The sequence below is a fragment of the Limulus polyphemus genome, unplaced genomic scaffold (assembly GCF_000517525.1).
Source record: "Limulus polyphemus unplaced genomic scaffold, Limulus_polyphemus-2.1.2 Scaffold830, whole genome shotgun sequence".
Lineage (NCBI taxonomy): Eukaryota > Metazoa > Arthropoda > Merostomata > Xiphosura > Limulidae > Limulus > Limulus polyphemus.
The window spans coordinates 183,522-207,224 of NW_013666440.1; the positions used below are offsets into that span (position 1 = coordinate 183,522).

Here is a 23,703-nt window from a genome sequence, read left to right on the forward strand (position 1 = left end):
ATATATTTTGTTACATCAACACCAACACTTCGGTGCTTAGACCCAATCAAACAGTTGTTCACCTGCACATTCAAATGCTTAGTTTATTGCAGTACTTATTTATACTGTGGACAAGTATTCCTAGGATAAACAGGTATAATGTTGTCTGAACGAGCACGTGAACACATCCGTAACATATAGAACTTTGATCCAGACAAACAGGTGGCTAACATTTCAACGATCGTAACACAAGTGAAGTCATCTATCTGCTTGGGACCATCAACTCGACGGGAATTAATGAAAGATTTTATTTTTCATAACTTTGTGTGTTTCGATATGTGTGCATGCATATATACATAATTATGTACATGCGTACATGTAACTTTTCTTTGTGTCTATATATGTTTTGTTATACATATATATATTATATGTATTATTATTTTACTTTTTCGCGATTAATTTCGGGTTTTTATTTTATTCTTATGCACAAGAATACTTTTGTTTTGTTTGTTTGTTTATTCTGTTTATTGTTTATACTCAAGGACTAGCTGCGCTAGCCGTCCCTACTTTTGAAGTGATAGACCAAAAGGAAGGCAGCTAGTCAACAGTAACTACCGTCAACTCTTCGGCTACTCTTTAACCAATGAATGGTGGGATTGACCATTACATTATAACACCCCCATGGATGAATGGGCGAGCATGTTCGGGGACGCGATTCGAACCATAGTACTGGTTATCAAACTTTAGAAATTACATTGTTGCCTCGCAACACAGCACAGTATCATATTTACCTGTTTATTGTTATTGACATTTTTGAAAAACTATTAAATATATTTAAAACCTCAAATTTTAATAAGAATTTATATTATATGGGTATATATTTTAATATTACCCGAATTTTAAAATAATATTGGCTTGCCAGTGATTTACGTGTGTGTTTCTATAGATCTGTTGCATGATGCTCATTTCGAACGTTCTTTGTTTGATAAACACCAGAGGAATGGCGTTCTAGCCCGAAACGTTGTGAACATTAAAACATCTATTTATCATTTAGTGTTTTATGTAGTATAAGTTTCTCCCCTTTTTGTTCTTTGATGTTTACATTAAACTAATTAACCTTATCCATCCATGAATGTTTGTAATATTTATAGCTGTAACGCAAATTTTTTGTTAAGTTGTGGAAAATGCAATAAAAAAATCACATACAAAAAGAGTTAACACTCAAGACGATTGTGATTTTCCTTTTTCAGCACAACACTAAGCAATCGGTTATATATGCTGTACCCACCATGGGGATCTAACCTCAATTTTAGCGTTATAAACTCTGAAGTTTACTGGTGAACCACCGGAGACCTCACTCAAAGCTTAACTATGTTTCTATATAACTAAAATGCAAATTTTCACAAAGATAGAAAATTTTAATTAAATTCTAAAAAATAAATACTCATATTTAAAACTACAATTTTGTTGAAATACAAATCTCAAAGTGGGTAAATCAAGTTAAAATAACGATAAAAATAATAATAATTCATAAAAGAAAAGTAACAGAACAAATACAGCACAGTATTATTACAAAATATATAATTTATTGCGACATATCTAAAGTTTGATTTACCAATAAAAGAGTCTTAATTTAATCCATTTACCAGCTAATTTTTCGTCTAAACTCGTATTTACAGTTTTATTTAATTAAGACGGTTCCGGATGCTTGTTGTGCTTGGCCAGGAAATATTTGTTTCCCACTCTCTCTTTTTGTATCCCTTGCGGATATCCGCCAAGGGGTTTTAATTGAAAATGTATTACTTTTGTATGAACTTATGTCTACCACTGCAATATTTTTATGAGGATATATGCATTACAGATAAAAAAGTTTATTACAAAAATTCTTCCCAAAGTTGTTGGTTGTTTTGATTGAGTAAATACTTATATTAGTTGAATGAAACACCATAGCAACTAAACAATGAAGGATTTTACAACTCCAGTTCATATAAAATGCTGTTTAGATATTTCCTATAAGAAAATTTATTTTAAAGAAAAGTTTTTACTTCAAAATTAATAAACTAATTTTAGGAGAAAATAATCGAAGAAGGAAAGGTCACGCTAGTCATAGCTATATTGTGGATAAAACAATTTTCATGTTAGCATAATAACATATTTTCAACTATCATAGTATGATTTTAAACGTGAAAATATGTGAAAAAACAGATGCTAGTATTACTAATAAGTTGCTTATTGATCTGTAAGGAAAGGAATTTAATTTAATACAATTTACATAATATTTTGTATATTGAATTTTATAATGTTATTGAGATATCAAACATGATATTGAACTGTATTTCTTATTTTTAGAGTTTTGATTGTTTATTAATCCTGTATGTTACAAGTGGAAGCCATACCATCTACTCTAGGTTCGCCATGGTTCTTATCGTTTCGCAGACTAAAATATATAACAGCAGAGTAAGTTAGCTTGAGCTACCTTGATTCTAATCTGCAGATAGGTGTAGGTTACTTAGATCAATAAACGAACGCATTCTTGTTCATTATCTGTATTGTCAGCATTTCGAATGATGTTTAACATGCGCAAATACTCAACTTGCTCCGCTTCCTCTGTCACGTGACGTACGAAATGTAGCACGTATGATCACCAAGGCTGAAAGAACGGAATAGTGACACTCGGTTTGAAAAAGGTAGCAATATTCGAGTTTCGAAATTTGAACAAGGTAAAATTAATATATTTTATTTTATAAATTTAAATGCATTTTAACTTATGCAAAAATTTGAATTGTTGCTTGCATAATTTTATCAAGCGTATTGACAGTGGAAGGACTTTTCAGTGTTAATAATGTTGTAACTTGTAAATAATATTCTTACTCTTAGTGCTCACGTTTCGCCATTGTGTTCTTGGTGGTGAAGCTGAATCCCCACATCGATCAGCTGTTATCTTGTGTTTTGGTTGGTATCTCTCTTAAAAGTTTGATGTGTTTGTCGTTGAAAATGCTTCTTCATATCAAATTTAATTTGTCAACGTATATAAATTAATTAAGTACACAGGTTTAACAGGTTTTTGTACCATGTAATTTATAAGTTATTTATTTAACTACAACATACAACTTACAAGTACAACTTCAACTACAGTACAAGTCGTGCAAGTGACAACTACACTAAGAAGTAAGATTTTTCGATTTCAGGTTAAAATAAAACAAGTGGGAGACTTAGCTGGTGATGAGTTCTTTAATTTGAAAGCGTTTTGAAGTTTATGGTTAAATAAAAATCTTAATATATTAGCTAGATAGTTAAAAGGGCGTTTTAATGTAACACTTGAGCCACAGGATCTTACCTTGAATATTTAGACCCATAGCACATCTCATTATGATGTTTGCACAAAATAACATTTATACTATAGATATTAAAAAGAAAGAACCACATGGCCTATTTTGTAGACTAATGATGAAGTAAAAGAATTTATATAATAAATTGGTACACATTTAATAATAATTTGGCTATTTAGGAAGGTTTAATTGTACAAGGTAATATTTTTTCAAGTGATATATCAGGTGTTGGTGCTGATACTTGTAGTAAACTAGTAAAAAATACTCAAGTAATTGAAAAAATTCTTTTGATATTCAATTTTTGTGCATTAATCAAAAATATTTTAATATTTTAGATTGTAAGTAAAAAAAGTGACTAACGTAAAATTAATATATCACAAATATATCTAGTACATACAACAGTTCAGGAGAATTTGATATGATGTACATTTGGAAAAGCTCAATATGTCATATGCTAAAAATACCTCGTAAGGTAATTATATGAAGGATAGAAATATTTTAATATTTAAGTCAGAAGTGAAATTGTTTCTAATTCTAGGTGTAAATACTTAAGCCAAATTTACTCTTAAGAGGTGTGAATTCATAAAACAGTTTTCCTGATGATGTTACTGTTTCAATTAATTCAAATTTTTGCTGGACAAAAGTGCTACATTTGGCTGTTCAAGTGGATGAAGAAGTGGCCTGAATGAGCACCTTCTCCAAAATCGTTTGTCCCCGTGTATATCAAGTAAGTTTTATTGCATAATACAAGAAGATGTATTATCAAACATTGAGTACTAATATATTTTGTTATTAACATCTTAAAGATGAAGTGTATTTAGCATAGAAATATTTTAACAGAATTAGGCATTAGGAATAAAAATGTGACATAGGATTAAGTAGATTGCTAATGTATTCAATGACAGAAATTGAGAGCATTAGATATGAACATGTTAGACAAAAATGTAGATGTAAAAGCTTGAAAATTGGATAAGGTTATCAGAGTAATCAAGATGAAAGACAAGTTAGATTACCAAGTTGCTCCTTAATTTTTAGATAAAGTCATCAGAGTAATTAAGGTGAAAGACAATTTAGACTATCAAGTCACCTCTTCATTTTTAGATAAGGTCATCAGAATAATTAAGGTGAAAGACAATTTAGACTACCAAGTCACCCCTTCATTTTTAGATAAGGTCATCAGAATAATTAAGGTGAAAGACAATTTAGACTACCAAGTCACCCCTTCATTTTTAGATAAGGTCATCAGAGTAATTAAGGTGAAAGACAATTTAGACTATCAAGTCACCCCTTCATTTTTAGATAAGGTCATCAGAGTAATTAAGGTGAAAGACAATTTAGACTACCAAGTCACCCCTTCATTTTTCAACCAAATTTAAAATCACCAACTCAACTAGTAATGTAATCTTTCATTTTGACAAATTTAAGCTAAAAAATGTACACCACATGGTTATCAAGCTTTCACATTTTGGCCCAATCACTTATGCTGCCAGTTTTCTTTAACGAAAACATTCTCAATATACATAGAATCAGTTGTTCCTAATATTTTGGTATTACCAGTAAATTTGAAAAAATTCATGTTGAAGAAGCTATCCAAATAGTTAACAGAAATAATAAAAAACAAAGATCCTAAAATAGACCATTAACCATGATTTTAGACAGCGACCCATCCACCCATCTGTCAAGATTAATTTCAGTTAAACCATTGTATGTTTGTGTATAACAAAGAAATTGAAAAATAACTTTATCCTTTGCCACTTAATGAAGTATTTGATTGCTTCTATTGTTTCCTTGTGTATTGTTTACAAGTGTTGATGTCATTCAGTACTTCGACTGATATTCTGACCATGACTGAGTTGAATAGTCATTTCATAGTAAATCTGAAACCAGACCTTATTTCCTCAAAAAATTGCAAATGGTAATTTTCAAATGAGAACTTTAACCTTGTCCAGAGCAGAGGTGTGTCAGTGATATCCCCTGCTTTTTCTTCTTCTCACAGTGATAATATATAACTAAATTATATAAAACTTCAGATAAAATTACTAAACAGTATATAGCTTTTGATTAAAAAAGTGAATATAATTTTACTCAGTATTTCTATCACTTCTTAGGATGTGAAATTTCCAAAATACTTCTTTTCATCATAGAGATGATCAGAAAGTTCCATTTTGTATATTCAGTCAGTTTCAACTGTAGTGATTTTTATTAACATATTTCTTTTGATACTTTATTTTGCCATTTGTAATATTTACCACTTCCAGCTATAAATCATTAAAAGCAGTACTAAAGCAGACAAAAGTTAAACAGTAAACCCACATTTCAAAGTGGTATCAACAATACCTTTGTCAGGCAAGATGGCAATATGTTTGCTAATAATATCCTTGATTAAGATCATTTATGTGTAAGAAATATAGTTTATTTTCAACAAGTTATAAGCAAATTTATATATGCATATTGTTTGAAGAAATAAGTGTGGCCCAGTGGCTAGTGTGCCAGACTGTGAACTGAGATTCCATTATCGTAAAAAAAAAATAGTGCTCTGCCCTATGGGAACCAGTAGGATGCATTATAAGAGTAACAGTCAAGTCCAACTATTTGGTCTGACAAGAGCTGGCAGTGGTTGGTGTTGACTGATTGCCTTCCCCCTAGTCTATCACTTCAAAAGTAGAGATGACTAGTACAGATAGCCCCAACATAGCTTTGCTCAAAGTTCAACAAACAAATGTTTGAATACAATAAACTTTAAAATAATGTTCAATAAATAAAGATTTTGAGTAATCAGAATATTTTGCCACCATTTATTTTTAGTTAATAGTTTAAGTTTCGTTTAGAGGATGGGACAGCCTAAATGGATCTATAGGTTCCTTGTTGTCCCTAAACATTGTATTTTGTTATTTCCCATATACTCAATTAGAATAGGTTACGAACTTGTCCACATTCAAAATTTCTACTTGAATGATGCACTTAATCTTTTTTTAAGCAGAACAGAAGAATGTAGTGATATGCAGCTGAAATAAAAGTTTGCAAACGTAAAATTCTTGATTTTGGTATTTCATTTGCTGAACACACAAAAAAAAGTATGAATCAGTGGATGTAAAAGCTGGGAAATGTTTATTTAATCCTTCTCAGAAAAGCATCAGAATACATCTCAGAACATCTAAAGTTTTTTCTGGGAGAGCATGACCCTGTATACTACCAGAAAGTAGTTATTTTATTCATTCAACACTACATTTCTTAAATTTGGATGGGCAGTTTTCAAATTCTAATACCATTGTCCTTCGGAGATTCCACTAGCCAAATTCTCTCAAGTCAGAAATGTGTATTTAATATGTCTAGAGCTAGGTGATTAACTAAATAATCAATTACTATTGAGTTTCACTTACATAAATTAATGTCCTGAAAATATTCAACTAATTGAAGTCAGAGTTTATGATTAGTACTGTTTTTTGATTATTCCAACTATTCAAGTAATTTAAATATTTTAATTATGATTTCTCACTATTATTTTTCATTAATCCAGAGTTGTTTAGCTTAATTAATTAGTGTCGAGGCTCACAAAAATAATCAATTAATCATAATTAGTGTTTCTGGTTATTACTATTTTTGATTATTTCAATTATTCAAGTTTTGTAAGAGATATTGATTAGTTGAATATAGTCAATTAATGAGCTCGATAAGCTTCAATTAACAAATTCCACTAATCACCCAACTCTAATTATATCTCTTTTACTTTTATATCTATTCCTTAACTTTTTCATCAATGCTATATTTATTGAACTTAACAATTAATCTCTTGTGAGATATATTATCAAAAGCTTATTGAAAATAAAGATACTTATCACCTTCTGTTCCCTTATCCAAAAAAACAGAAGACCTGTCAAAGCACTTCAAGGAGGAAAGGCTAGGAAATTTTATTTTTCAAACTGTGCTAAGAATCATTAATTAAATGCCAGCATTTGAAATACTTCTTGACAATCTGTATACTAATAAAACTGTTTGTTTGTCTGTAATTAAATACAGCAAAAACGGTGCACAATAGCACGATATTTGTAATGAAATGAGAATAGAAACAGAATAAAACAAGTTTTGTTAAAATTGGGCCACGGGTTACAGAGTTAGCGCCATTTTTCAGATCACTTGTATGAAAATTTCTAGCATGAGTAAGTTTACATCACACTACCATTTGCGTTCTTTATATGAAACTTCTTTGTTCAAATCTATTTCCCTGTCAATGTTCCCATCTTCGTTAAAAGGCATAAGATGACAAAAACAAGATCTTGAAGAATTTCTCAATAATGTACCTTGGTTATGGTAGGTAGTTCGAAGAAAAAATAAAGTGTTACTGTTTCTTATTTGTAGAAGGTTTAAGAGGAAAGACCACAACATAATGAACTAATCCATCACAATACCTGAAAACTCTGACTTCACTTTTTTGAAAAATGAAATGGTCTTTCCTTTTACTCCTGATCAACAATCAAATATCTTTTTTTGAATTATGAAAAACATGAATGGATTGAAATATTTAATTAAATTATCTCAAAATAAACCTTCATTTCGATGCAATATTGAAATTAGCTTGAATTCTTCATAACCTCTGAATAGTGGGTGACCCAATGGGTCACAGGTGGTCTAGAAAATTCTAAGACCCTGCTAACAATATAAATAAACTAAATAAGCTCATAGTTTCATAAAATGCTACTCACCTCTCTGCACCACAAAGAGCTATTACCTCATGTGCACTGCCCTGTAATTTCCTGTGCATGCCACAAGCCTTTAAAAAAACTCTCTCTGCACTAACCTATGATATTATTACTGTAGCCTTCCACTAATAGGAGTGCTACAAATCCTCCATACACAGTAATCCTTATAAACACTAGCACATGAACACAGGCTCATTTATTTCGTGGCACTGCTTGTGTTCAGACTTTTTTTTATTAAATTTACCAGAATTTTTGCAATTTTTGTTTTAATCTTTTGTAATAATTTCTGTTTTTCTATCCTTAATTTTATTGATTATATGAAAGAATGACACCAAATTTTAAATTTATAAATTAGAACTTTTATTCAAATTATTTTCAATTTGATTTTCTTTTAATTGACTGTGTATTTTAGGGAACACACATCCCATTGTCTGTTCCAATTGTTTAAATCAACATACAGGTTTCATACAGTACTCTTCAAGGTTATCTTTAGACCTGTGTCCTGCTACTGTACCTGCCTCATTTTCTTTCTGACTAATAACAGTAAAAAAGATATTCTATATATTTCGTGTAAACAGGCCATCATAATATCATTTTGGTTAATTAATTGGATTATGCATTCATGTTCCTACATTTCTGAAATCTCCTAAGGTTCTTAACACTCCTTCACAGGAGTCCTTCAATACTGCCATGACTGCTGGAGACACTAATGGTCAGTGATGTAACCACCATTGTGCATGATGTGGTTGGTTCCATTCTGATCACAAATCCAGGAATCCTGACCTCCTGCTTCTGTTTCTTCAGTTGAGCCTGTTCCATCTTGTATTTCACTACTTTTGTTTTCACACCTGTTTTTGCATTCTATTTCTGATGCTGTTTTCAGAAAGGAGCTCATTTTTCTCTGCACCAGCCCCTCCACCATCTTCTTTGGGATTCTAGCTTATTGTGGTGCAGAAAGGTGAGTAATATTTCTGAATTCAACATTTTCATTACCTGAAAATGTAATTCTGAAAGATACTTATCTCTTTGAGCCATCTCTTATCCTTCTTCCCCACTTCTAGTGCATTTATTTTGCCTTGTAAAAAATGAACCTGTGTTCTTGTGTTAGTGCTCATGGAGATTACTGAGCATGGAGGACGTGTTGCTCTCCTGTTGGTGGAGGGCTATAGTCTGATGATGGTTACTTCATAGGCTGGCACAAAAGTTGACATGTAAGGGTACGAGCTTTGTTCAAAGCTTGTGGCATGCTCGGGAAATTACACAGCAGTCATGCAAGGTAAGAGCTTGTATTAGTACAGAGGTGAGTATGTATCTGAAATAAATTTTTGGATAAGGAATATTAGTTTTTCCAATCCTCCCTTGACTATTTTATTGTGAAATAGGAATCACAATGTCAGTTTTTCAGTTGTAAAAATATTTCTTTAGTGACTAGAGAATTATAATAAACTAGCTTTGCTGGACCCATTAAGAAATGAGGGGTTGAAGTTTTGTAAAAAAAATCCTGGGGGCTCCTGATTCCTTTTCAGCAAGCTTTGTTCACCAAACTTCCCCCTTCATCATAAAAATAAAACAATCACAAATAATTTTCAAGTATATTCTCAAAAAATCAATAAGAATGGTGCAACTTAAATTAAAAATTACTCATACTATGAGCATTATACACACACACAGAGAATGACAGCTAGCTTTTATTTATGTTAGATTTTAATCAGCAGAAAAAAAATAGTAGTATGTCAGAGTTTATGACTTATAGTACCCAAAACCAATAGGCCAAAGGTTTATGGTAAAAATTCTGTCACAAAGTGTAAATCTAAAAATGAATTTCAAATGCCATCATTACTTAAGACTAATGACAATATGAAAACCTAATAAAAACATGCAAATTATGGTCACTAACTTCTAACTTAGATGTTCTTAAAACACACCAAGATCTTCAAAATATCTACACCAAACTAATTACATGCATATATTAAAACATAAGATGATTTTAAAAAGTGGAATTCAAGTTAGCCCTCCTGAACATTCAAAGTATTATATACATACTTAAGACAACAATATCAGGTCATAGTTTTGTTGCTCAGCGACACAGACAATTGGCTTTTATATATAACAGTTAAAGCTTCATACTATTTCATTTGTTTTTAAATATGTCTCATTAGGGCTATGTCTTCATTCTTGATAAGTTTTCAAAACTTTTTGTTAGCAAGGTGATTGATTTGTTGAATGAGTTGCCATCAGCAGTAGTGGAGGCCAGGACTATATGAGGGGAATCAACAGTTTTGTAAGTAGTAGAGTGAGTTTAAAGTTATACTTTTCCCAAGATGTGTGTGTGTGAAAGAACAACCTTGAATGAATAAATTATCTCGTGTTGTCTTTAAGTTACATAAATATAATGAGAAACCTGTTTTTTTTCAAGAAATTGATCAGCTTAGGAATCAATTTTCTTTCACCTGTAAAAGCACTAAAGTGGTTTAGTGTAAAATATTGTTTAACACTTAGAACATGCTCCTTTCACATTTCATTAGCTTTCTTTTAAAAATCTAAAGTACTGGTATTAGCCTCTTCCCCCACATACGTGCACAACTCAAACAAAGATATATATGTATGAATATAAGTCACACAATTACCACCCATTTCTTAGTGGAAATCTTTGCAGTAATAACACTGAAGAGCACTCTTGGTCATATAAATTTTACAACATGCTTTGCTGCTGTTTCCTTTATTTATTCTTTAAAATAAAAATACAATTATTGTAAATCATAAGAAATAAACCTCAAATATATTCACATTTCTTGGAAGAAATTTTTCTTAATGTTCTGAATCTACAGAAGAACCTTTTTCAATCACAATAAACTGAAACTTGGAATTGCAGAAGAATGTTCTGTATGTGGAGGTTTTTCTACATGTTGTGGTTTGAGGGCACATCTTAATGCTGTTACCACAAAGGTAACCTATCTCTATTCAACTTCCATTGGCTAGAAAAAAAAACTTCCTTAGTTACAAACAGTGAGTGGACGGTGAGGTTGTTAGGATACTAATAATGAATATACTACGTGGTTATCAATATTCACAGAATTTAATGCATAATCACGATTACTTAGCAATCATATTTTACTTAAAAAATATTGATACGGGGGATCATTGTATCAGTCATTGTAATGCAATAAAAACAATACAGTATAAGTATTGATGTATTGGTACAACATTATGTGTAAAGCTACCTGACACAGTCCATGTACTTCAACTTAAATACAAACAGAATATTACATAATTTTAAACACAAAAATAAAAAAATCCTAAACTTTACATAGCAAAGCATCTTGCCATACAGCTTAAAATCACAAAGTTTTATCTTCTCACTCTAGTTTTACAAAATAACAATAATACTTCTATAAAACAAGGTTTGTTCACTGTGTGGAAATCTTATTCACTAAACATTTTAGTAATTGTATTTTTGGCCATAGTTCAAATAATTTAAGATGACTCAAGTGTAAAGGAAAAAAAAAGTGCATGTTTTGTATGTTCAAAATTATTAATTATTGATAATTTGGGCATATTATGTTAATTCAGCTTGAACCAATTTATGTATGTCCAGCTAACTCCTCTGATAGTTCTGGAGCTGTCAGAACCAAACTTGGCAGGTGGACTCAAAATGGGCTGGGGGGGTGGTGTTTTTCATTACCTAGCCCCCTACAAAGGGAGTTGGCATGTCTTCTCATAGGTCACCCAGGTGTGTTGGAGTCTAAAATTAGGTTTTCAGGGTTGCTAAGCCCGAATCTGTCATCATAGTTTCCCATTCCTAGTCTACCCTCAACCCTTGAGATCTTGGGAGGTTCTATATTTGTACACCAAATTATAAGCTAGCAGAAACAAACTTAACACACATGCTGTATGTAGTACCATGGGTAGGTGTCCTAATAATTTTTTTTTAGGTTAAGGACTCTCCTTGGAGTAGTTATAGAAGTAATTGGGGAAAATGGAGGAACTGGATTAGTACATTTGGGGCCTCTGTGAATCATGAGAAGGCCTTTGAACCCTGCAGCTAAGTGTGGGTGTTTTATACTAGTTCTTATAATGTCTCCTATTCAGCATTTGTTTTTCACATCTAAGGCACAAAGACTTAATTTCTTTAATCACTGTGATACCTCTGCCACAGGACATGAACACAATAAAAGTGATTTTGAACAGCATTTTTTTATTACAGTGTTAAAGTTTAATTTCAATATGGTGCAATTGTTGTTACTATACTATTTTTATGACCACCAAAAAGCTTATAAAAAACACAATTGTTTAAAACTGAAATAGTGATATTAATTCATGTAATAAAGTTTTCTATTGATTATAGTAAGACTGAATGATCATATCATTGAGTCATCTTCTTAGACTTAAAAAAAAAGTAATCCTTTTATTCTGGGTAAGGTTAATTGAATCCTGGATAATTTGTTTTGTGTATTAGGTTGTTATTGTGTAGGTTACACTGACAATAACAATCTTAGTGACTGCTTTGTAATAGACAAGACTACGGTGTGTATATATATACATATATATATATTTCTATGATAGTGCAAAAAATGTTATATTGTTCTAAATAGACTTAAAAAATAAACTAAATCTAGTTATTTAAACTAATCAAAATGAATATGGTTGTGAAAATTAGCATTTTTTACTTCTTGTTTCACTATATGTTTTACATTTATTGCTTATATACACACTTAAATGAGAAATATATCAAAGGAGAAAATATAAGTAATTTAGTCATACTTATTTGCATTTATGATGTATTTTTACTGATAATGTTTAATTGTTCTGTGTAACATAAAGATTCATTGACATTTTTATTAGTATTTTAGAATCAGGAAGATCCACAATTAAATTATTGAAAAGAAAATCACAATTGTAACCTCATAGTCAAGTCACTTGAACTTGTGTATTTTAAAAACTACATATAGATAATCATTATGAGGCCTCACCAGTTTTATACAAGTTTACTATACATTTTAAATTTCTATAAATTGAACCCACAATCTTTTTTTAATACTTGCACCAGTGAAATACTCAGGTGAAAGCTTTAGAATTTTATCAATAATTACACCTAAATCAGAGATTTTCTTATTTTTATCTATTTTTTTTTACATTTACGTAATAATGACTAGCTTTGTTTCAACACTACTACCTGTGCTTTAGAAATTATTTTTTAAATATTTAACTTGTATATTTAAATTAAAAAAAATATATTTCCTTATTTCTGCACGAATATAGTTTGTACATATAATAATAGTATGGTATATATTTATGTTTCCTGTGTTAATGACATTTTATTTGAAATGTATAAATGCTTGCAATAATACTTTTTTGTTATCTTTTATTTTTCCGTAAAGATTAATGTGTGCTAATAGTTTAATTTATTTTAGAATTATGAATGGAATATGAAGAGCTACATTTCAGTTTGATTTTGATGAATGAAGGGGTAATTCGAATGAACTAAATGGCTTTCTGCCACTTTGATCACATGTTCTTTTATTGAAATGATATAAAGTTTGATCTTCATTCTTTTGGTTATTACAAGATTTATTTAGTTTCTTACTTTTGTTTGTTATTTGTTGATTTTTATTCAGAACTTGGGCCAACTCCAAGGAATTATTCAAACATTTATTGTGTATATTTGTATCCATTGCAAAAGGCTCTGTTGTAAGGCTGTCATGTCCAAAGTACGGTGCTCCTACTTTCTGACTTTCCACAATCCATTTGACTGGTATCTTTTCATATGGAATATTATAATGAATACCCATTTCATTCTCCATCTATTTGACAGATGTGATGCTTGAATGGGAGGTATTACTGGAAGCCTAATCTAGGTGAACCCATATCCTGTTGGATGCTTTTCCAAATGGAGATACTATGGTTATGTTGTATGCTGTTGCCTGGGACACAGGGACAGCTTAACTTCTGACTTTTATGTTTGTGAATTCTCAACAGTTAACAAGAAGTCATACTGCTTACCATAATTGGGATACAACTTGATGCAGGTCTTTTTCTGGATGGTCCTGGCATTTCAAGTTGATTAATATTTCTTTGTTTTCTAGTGCCATTAAGTACAAGGGATTTTCCTATATTTGAAATTCTAAACATGTAATCTGAATATATATCTTTATGATCTAAGTGCATGAATATTTTTTGTCAGAAGGGGCTATTAGAAAGCCTTGCCAAAAGTGATCAGTTTTAGGTGGTATCACACTACCTATGAAATGACAAACAGTGTTAAAATATAGTTCTTATACATTCCTTTCCTCTATGAATTTATGTAGGCTGTTGTTGTCACATCACTTGCTGACTTGTTTATTCAATATTGTTTTAATATATTGTACTCATTCACCTATATCAAAGTTAGTGCAGCACACATGTAACTATATTTACAATTTTGTGGTTCTTTACTGTCCCATGAATATATCTAAAGATTTTTAATAGATTTAAAGTCTTGACATTACTAAGGTTGTTTACTCATGATATCAGATACATGCTCTTAGAATAGCCTAAAAATGTGAGTTCAGTAAATAAGAAGGATAAAAAAATATCAATTCTACTTTTGGTAGTTGCAATGTATTTGTTTGTAAACAGTTAGAAGCAATAGATGAGGTTTTTTTCTTCATATACCTTTGTTCTTAGCAAATATTTTTCATATAAGCACATTGTCTGTACTAAAAAACAAAAGTTGATGTTGAATACTGAAATGATATTTAAATGAATTTTGTAGAAGAATTACATGTAGATCTTCAAGTTTTTTCAAAAACGTAGTCTGTGATATGTGATAGCTGAACTTAAAATAGTAGCTCGTCTTGGGGTAACAACATTCCAGTTTATCTTGACCTCATTGCTTTAAAGAAACAAACTCATAAAAAAAAAAAAAAAAGCTCATCAACACTGACAGCTCCAGGCAAGTGTGTGTGTAGTCTCTCTAGTTTAAAGCCTTATGGCTATTTTGGCAGTGGCATGCATGGAAGAAGACACACCTGCCAAGTATTATTCTTTTAGCTTAGTTTTTACAATGGTACATGTACATGTACTTGAACATGGTATGCGGAAATAACAAGAAGAAAAAGTACATCATTACATTTATATATTTCAAAAATATAGCAGTCACATGGCTTTTGTCCAGAGGCTATATATAAAATTAAGACTTTAAAAAATTATATAAAGCTTAAAAAATACATTTTTTATTAATGTTTTAAAAGTAAACTAGGATTTTACGGACTGCATAAAAGATTTGTGTTATGACTGAGAAATGTTAATTTTCCAGATAATTATTTTATGAAAAGTTTTCTGTAATTTTTCTTTACAGATGTGAATTTATTACTGAATACTTTACATATTATCATCAAGAAATATTGCTAGCATAAATAATGTTAGTACCTCTTTAACATCACTAACTTCTTTTATTGGTTTTACACACAATTACAAGACATAAGTGTAATCATAATAGTAAGATTACTACTTTGATTTTTTTAATGCCCTTTGATTTGTGTTTCATTGCACCTTTTAGTATTTCTGAAAAGTTGTAACAAAAACAAATAAGTGGTTTAAACCACTAATAGTAACTATTCATGAATAACCTCTCTCTTTCTCTTTCAATCTATTCATCTTTCCTCAAGTCTTAACCTCTGTACCTTATAAACTGGTAGTAGGACAAGATGAAAGCAAAAGCCCCAGCAAATGGAAATTGTTCTCATCAAGAATTGTTCTTCAGCTGCTGACAAAGATGATTGCCACAAAGTGTATTCCTAGTGTTGTCTCATCTTCTATAAGTTATAAACAACCTCAGACAACTCTATTTTGTCACATATGAGTGATTGTATGCAAGATTGGTTACAACAGACAAAGCATTACAAATCACTTTACCCTGTTATTGTGACTTACTGTGAAAGCCCACATAGATCTTAAGGATTTGTTATAGGCACATCATAGATTTTCTCAAATGTCTCCTCATTCAAGTGGCATTACTGAGACCTCAGTTTAGTTACAAAATGTGTATTTGTCAGTCACTTTGAATTTGATGTTCTTGTTCTTGAAGTAATGGAAAATCTCACTTAATGACTTGAAGATTATTGCAGTTTTCCAAACTATTCAGTAGAATGCAATGAAACAGTGCACAGTTTTAAATATGCTTCATTTTAAACAAATAATTGATCAGTATACAGATTCAGGGACCAAGTATAATTTTTTTCATGAAAGTAATGTCCACACACTTCTAGTTAACAGAATACTTTAATCAATCGTTATAAAGGATATGAGAACACCCATTATCTAGACCTTTCTTGAACATGCCTCTTCCCTGTGTGTAATCAGTTACAAATGATAGTTAATGCATTACCCTCTTTGTTTGAAGGTTCCAAAATCTGAGAAATGCAAAGAATGCTCTATAAAATAACTTCAAATTGTTACAACTCTACAGTGATTTCTTTTAGTTACACACTAGACTTCTTGAAATTCTCAAAACTCTTTATCTAAGAACAAATAATTAAGCATAAATGAAAACAAAATATAAACTACATTATACTTCTCTCAAGTAGGGCATCTGTAAATAACTGAATATTAGCCTTATAGAGTGGCCACAAATTAAGGTTTTCAACCCTGTTGGCTAATAACACTTCAGAAAACTATAGTCTAAACTGTATAGTGATTAGATTGTATTTAATTATCAGTTGATTGCCCTTCCTTTTAAAAATGTTTTCATTCAAAATCCCTAACATCTCACAAGTTTCAGATTGTTTGGAGATTGAGATTAGTCATGCATTAAGTCAACAATGGAACATAAGCTTCATAAGTGTAATTATAGATTAAAAAAGAATAACTTATAACAAGTATAAAATAATAAAACTAACTATAAAAGAAGGGATAGTTACTTACAGAGTACATAAATACATCATTCATTTTCTCTTTAAATTTACATAATTAACCTGTATGTAAAATATATATACTCTCTTAAACATTTATGCATTTGCAATAGCATACATCCAAAATCACAGTGTATCTTGTAAAAGTGTCTAAAATTCGTAATTATTACACACCAGACACCAGTTTTAAAAATTACACCAATGTTTTTCTACTGATTACTTATATAAGCATAAGTTTAGTTAGTTTGACATCACAGATCAATGGCTTTTGGCTCTAATATATGATTTTTAGCACTAAACTCTTTGTCAAAATTGATATTTTTGTTTTATATACCTTACATATTACTATGCAGAATATAATTTAACTAGCCACTGATTCTGTAAACTGGAAAAACAAACTTTTGTATAAATACAGGACTAGAAATAATTATGTAAATGCACAGGTGTTGTGCAAACTTGAATTACAGTCACAAAGAATGAATTACTACAACTAAATGGTCAATGTAATATTAGTACAATACATTATTACAGGAAAACAACAAAAAGGTAAATAAAATGTACAATGTACTAGTATTTTGTATTTGCTTTAAATGAAGCAGTACATCTTGTTTTCATGCTACCATAAGTTTATCAGTATATGATTCTGAAATATTGTTTCAAATGTTCTGTTACGATTTTTCACAGTTCGGCCAAGAAGTTTGTGTGCATTTAATCTTCTCAGTTGAAAAGATGGAATTAAGTGAAATTAAACTAAAACTAACTTGAAAAATAAAGTTAAGCTATGGCAATGCAAGGTTAGCATATTCAATAAAAAAGAATTACATGAAAAGGCAGCACTTTACTGCAGGTCTTGTTCCTTTCAAAGCAGAAGGCTAATTGCTGAAAATGACAAAATCTGCTCTCAGGATTCACATTTTCCCTGTAGCTGATCAATCACAAATAGATGATAAAAATCCAGAAGAGTCTCTGCTCTGTGTGACAGCCATAAAACAGTCCTTTTTACACAGGTAAAACAGGACACAATATAATTATACTACAAAACAGTAGACAAGTTTTTTGACTGGTTACAGAAAGTAATACATCAGTCTATTTTACACATTACCTCAATGTATTGTGGAAACTATTTTTAATATGAGGTTTGTAGTTTGAACATCTTGCCTAAGAACAACACTTAACATTTGAAAAAATAAATTCTTAAATTCTGTTAAGCAAGATATATTTTTATTTTACTTTAGTGTGTTATTAAGGAAAGTTCCTACAAAACTTTTACTTGCAAGTTGATAAAACTGAAATTGGTATACTTGTTTCAGCTTATTTGTTATTTTTAACATTTTGTTCTGGGAATGAGTATTACTTTAATTATATAAATAATTTTGTGATTTTGGACATAATAAATTTTAGAATACCTTTCAGGTTTTTCAGATTGTCCTGACACAGTAAATCCAGCCACAGATATTTCCTCTTGTTGTTGTTTTTCTCAAACTTGTGATGTAGATGTCCAGGATATGATGGAATTAGGAAAAGCACTAAATTGGTATCAAAAAAAGGTAGTGTATGCATATTTTCTATTTGTCCATCAAATAAATTCATATATAAGGGTTGGATAAAGAGTTTTATTACAGCTTTAATAGACATGGATTTCTTTCCTATAGACAGTCAAGCCAGCACTTGGGCATGCACATCACATTTCTTAATGTCTAGTATTTGTTTATATAAGGACTAGACATCTCTACTATGCTTTTCTTCTATACAGCATGTTCCCCCTTTCTGGCAGATGCACGTGCAATCAAGCCTGTAAAAATTGCTGATATGCCAGAAGCAGCATTTGTTTAAATGATATCAGCATGGACTACAGCTGTGTGGTAGTCTGAAGCACAGAGAATGATACTAGCAAGAACAGAATATTAAATTGGAAACAAGATGGAAAGGCAACAATGAATGCGGTATGATCAGAGTTTGGACATTAGCAGTGAATGTCAGAAAAACTTTAAGCTTTGTTTGGGATATCTTGGTATAGTAAGTATACTCAAGCCACTCGATACTCTGAAAAACCATATGTTTATGCATATAATGGTGCAATAATCATAGCTTAAACTCTTGGAGCATTACAAAAGGTAACCTGGATATTCATGTGTCTTGAAACAGCTTCCAAGAAACAAAATGCTCTTAGAATGTTTGGTTCTAATCACATTTTGCTGCTGTGAGATTAATCCAGTCATTTTACTGAAAGAGAACAGCTGTTCATTACTAGAACATCCTAGAAGATAATGATTACACTTTTCTCCTTCAGATCACAATCAAGATGAGTGTGGTTATCCAAACTGCAAGAGTCAGTACAAACTTGCAGAGCATGAGGATTCAATCAGTCACCCTTGTACTCTGGTTTAACCAACCATCAGATCTTGGTGGAATATTAGGAGATAATCTTGAAAACCAGACTTCAACATTTCTTTCATGTGTCCATCTTTAGGAAAAAAACTGGAAATGTCTGTTACTGGAAAATAGTGTACAATTTCCTTTGATATCTTCCAAAACTCAGTTGCCAAACTCAGTTAGTGTATGAAGTTTCGTCATGACTAAACATCAGTTACCCCCTTTTTTTTAATTTGAATCTTGTATGTGTACTCTCTAACTTTTTATATTTCTTTAACAAAATCAACAGAACATATAATGGTAAAGCATTTATTTTTATTGGATTTATTCCAGTAATTCAATGTGGATGTATAAGTTTTTATAGTTCAACAAGAAACTTGAAATAGTATAAAAAAAATATTTAATGTATGTAGTTGAAATCTTTGTCAGTCTGTAAGAGATTTTAATACTGTGAAATTTAAATAACATGCTGACATTTTTCTTTCTTTTTTATCACCATGTAAATTTTTCAAAACTTAGGCTTATACTGGCTTGTGCTTGTAGGTAAGGTATCTCAAGATGTTAACACTCATACATTGTTTGAAATTGATGGCTGTTTTATAATGAATGTAGTATACTTGTGAATCTTTCCATAAAAGCTTTGAATGGACAACTGCTAGAAAAATGAATAAATGGACATTGTTTCTGCCCACTTGATCATTCAATAAGTGGAATGTATAGGATATTTGAAGAGCTGTCTGTACATAATTTTTCTAAACATCACATTTAGTTTTAGAAAAATATATATAAATATGGAGTGGTCCAAAAGATATACACTTGAGAGAAAAACCTATTTTATTATCAATTATTCAATGATTATACAATGTAAAAGACAGTAGCTGTAGTTCCAATAGTACTATATGATGAAACACTGTTCCTCTGCAGTCAGTTTATATGTCATTGTGTGTTCTTCACTCTAAGCCTGAAAGAAAAAAAGTAATTTTTCAAACATATGTTTTGTTTGGTTCACCCAGTACATGTAGGCCTACAAAACAGATTGTTGAAATTAAGTTTATTGTATTGAATGATGTTGTTTTTATGGTGATTTAGGAAAGAAAGTCAACTATGTGTGAGAAATTGATGAATTGAATATGTATGAAAATGATTTTTAACAAATATATATAGGTGCACCATTCTTTTTAAGATTGGAGCATATGATAAACAGCTGTGGGAAAAATCTGTTGAACAACGTATTCTGCGGGTAAGTATTCCTTTACTGAATGGTTGATAAACAAGATTGGACTTTTTTTTGGGGGGCAAACAAAATATGGTTGTGACCCCATGATAAATAATGTTCATTGTTAAATATCTAAATACACGCATGCACATATGCATATTTGTGTATAAAGTTTTATGTGAATGATGAAATGAGGCTTCCACTAACTTTATAACAAACAAACAATTAAAATTAAGCATTGTATGATATGAATGTGATAAAGTAATTTTCAGATACCCATTTAATACTGTTTTGTGAATGGTTATTGAACTAATTCTTAAACCAAAACTTTGTGTTATTGTAATGTAGATTGTGGTGTCAATATGGTATCAGCAACAAACCATTGATGTAACTTTTGTTCTTGAAAGTTTGTACACGGTATGTAAAATAAGAAGAGGACATCAGTGTACCTTATTAGTACATTGCATTACTAGAATTTGTGAATTTTTTATATGATTATAAAAAGAAAGTATGATTTATAAGTAGTTCTACATAAAAATGATAGTAGATATGAATAAGTTAAATGATTCTGTCTTATTAAAGTATAGAAGTATGTCATCAATTGTAGTTTCAAAAGGTATCAAAGTTGTCATTTTATTTTATTCATAGGGAGTGAATGCTATACCCAAGAAGACAGCTAAAATCAAAGCAGATCTAATTGACGTTGACTTGGTTCGAGGTTTGTTTTAGACATCATTTGCCTTAAAATAATATTAACATGTATACAAGTAACACAACTAAAGGAAAGAAAACATATCTCCTTATCCTGGAGGATTAAAACTATTCAGACAACTAGGCCAAAAATAGTTACAAATAAAGCTAAAACATTATGTATAAAGTGGGAACATTATATTTATCCTAGTGACAGAAAACTGGCCTTTACAAAGTGATCTGTCTTGGCTGTGTTGTAATGGACTAGTATTTTATAAAATACAGTCACATTTCAGTTATAATACATTTTATATATATATACATGCATTATTACTATTTACAAATAAGTACTTAAACTTATTTTTCTTAAAAAGTATAGCAAATAATTCTCTCTTCTAGTTACAAACTTTGTACTCGTTTGCTGCTTGCCATAGGTTGCTAAGCCTTATCAAATTTCACATGTGGATGATGTGAAATGAAATAACTTTTTTAGGTTTCATATATACATTTTGAAATAAGAAAAAATCATAAATTACTATATCAAAACCACAAAATTCCACTATAGTAACTAAGCTGTATTTGGGTCTAAAAAAGTATGAAATTTTGAGCTCACTAATGTCTTACATTATCACTTGGAATCTAGCATGAAAAGAAAGAGTTTGCCACACAAATGCTTTAAAGAGGCTGTGAAAACCACTAGGGGGGTATTCTGAGCTTTTGATTGGTTATACACACGTCATTGGGCAAAGAAGGTTTATGTAAGCAGGTATTTTCAAACATTGAAGAGGTGGATAGGGCCACCATGGTTGATTTAATATATATATTAATATCTCAGAAAATAGAAAAGATAGAAGGTCCTTATTTTACATTTTAGCTTGTAAACAATGGTAATTTAAATATGTAATTGGTAAGAAACTATAGACTTTGTATTTGGACATCACAGACATCTAGTTTGAACCAATGCTGCATTCAACATACCATGTGACACTCAAAAATCGATATTTAGGATTTTTTTTAATATTTACCTTTAAATAAGAAATTAACTAATGTATAATACTAAAATTTGAATTATAATCTACAATTTGATACCAAATTTATTGGCATACATTGATAAAATAGTAGTTCAATAAAATTTTGAATGCGAGTCAACAAACATGATGACATGGTTTTTGACCCATGACTCATGCTGGTAGAGTTAAAAAACTGTGCTACATGATATGTAAGTGTTGTTAAAAGTCAATTCAGAGTAATGTTGTTTTGTAGATGTGCACTACTAAAGTCACAATAAGATAAATCTGGGAAATTGAGCAGTAGTAATCTATTTGTCTATTTATAATTGCATTTCTCCACCAATGAAATTATATTGTTCCTACACAAAGATAGCCTTTACCAGTTATTTGTTCAAAATTTCACAATTTTATTGTTCATTGATTTCAGTATAATTCCATGATTATTATCAAAATTATGTGTGAACTTGAAATCAACTTTGTATAAATCCAAGATAATAAGTCTGCATCAAATTAATTTTTTTTTTAACTGATATAACTATTTTAAATAATGAGGATGAATTCTTGTTTTGTAAACTTAGAACAGGCCAGACATTGTGATTAATAATTTGAGGATTAGGTATTAAAACATCAAACATTTGTGTTATTGTTGAAGAAGGCATTCTGTGTGTGTTTAGTACTTGATTTCTGACTTCTGTTAAAACCTTTTTTTGTAATAAACTACATTTAGGAAAAATGGTATAAAATGCAATTATAATACATGCCTCATTTTAGCAAATGAAATATTCTTAAATATTAAAAGTTTAAAATGTACATCATGCTGGAAAAAAGTAAAGGTAAGAGCTTTCTTGAAACAGAGTAAAACAAACAGAAACTATAAGTATGAACAAAACAGAAAATTTAGTTTACTTAAAAGGAACCATGTTTTTGTTATGAATGGTACTATATCATACTAAATTTTTTAAAGACTATATTAATCCTAAGGAAAAAGACTAAATACCAAGCTGCTTCAGAGAGAGTAAAGCAGATGTACCTGAATGTCATGCCAAACTGTAATTTAGAACCATTTTCAGAGGTTTCTGGTTTAAACAAGTTGCCCACATTGTAGAAAAAACAAGTTTTTTTGTTAGGATATTACAGTTTAATTTTGTTAGGTGTGAAGGGTTTTATAATTATAAAAATCTATCATCATCCATTCATTTGATAACCTTTGTGTTGATGAGTAACAAAAAATGAAATTATGATAATAGTAATAAGCATTTTATTTGTGCTGTGTTTCTTGTTGCAATATTAGTTGTTTAATTGTTGTAATACTGTACTTCTTTACTTGTAACTGCTTTATTTTTTTTCTCCCAGGCTACAGCATCTGATCTTTCTGCAAGATTTATTTTTTAGTTAAGACATTAATTAGACAGAGTTTATTTACTTATCCCATGGTGATACAACCTTAATTATTTCAGGGATACTACCAAGATGGCCGGCATGGCCAGGTGGTTAGGGTGCTTGACTCGCAATCTGAGGGTC

General features: G+C 30.4%; 1 protein-coding gene across 1 annotated transcript in view; it reads left to right on the forward strand.

Moving 5' to 3' along the window:
* Positions 1-2,533: 2,533 nt before the first annotated feature.
* The window catches only part of LOC106460761 (putative homeodomain transcription factor 2), a 60,428-nt gene continuing 39,258 nt past the window's right edge, over positions 2,534-23,703 (forward strand). The window contains 7 exon segments of the mRNA XM_022387538.1: positions 2,534-2,699; positions 3,953-4,035; positions 10,209-10,290; positions 11,943-12,053; positions 18,307-18,440; positions 20,450-20,506; positions 21,131-21,200. Coding sequence (XP_022243246.1) covers positions 12,023-12,053; positions 18,307-18,440; positions 20,450-20,506; positions 21,131-21,200 — 292 coding nt within the window. The 5' untranslated portion in view covers positions 2,534-2,699; positions 3,953-4,035; positions 10,209-10,290; positions 11,943-12,022.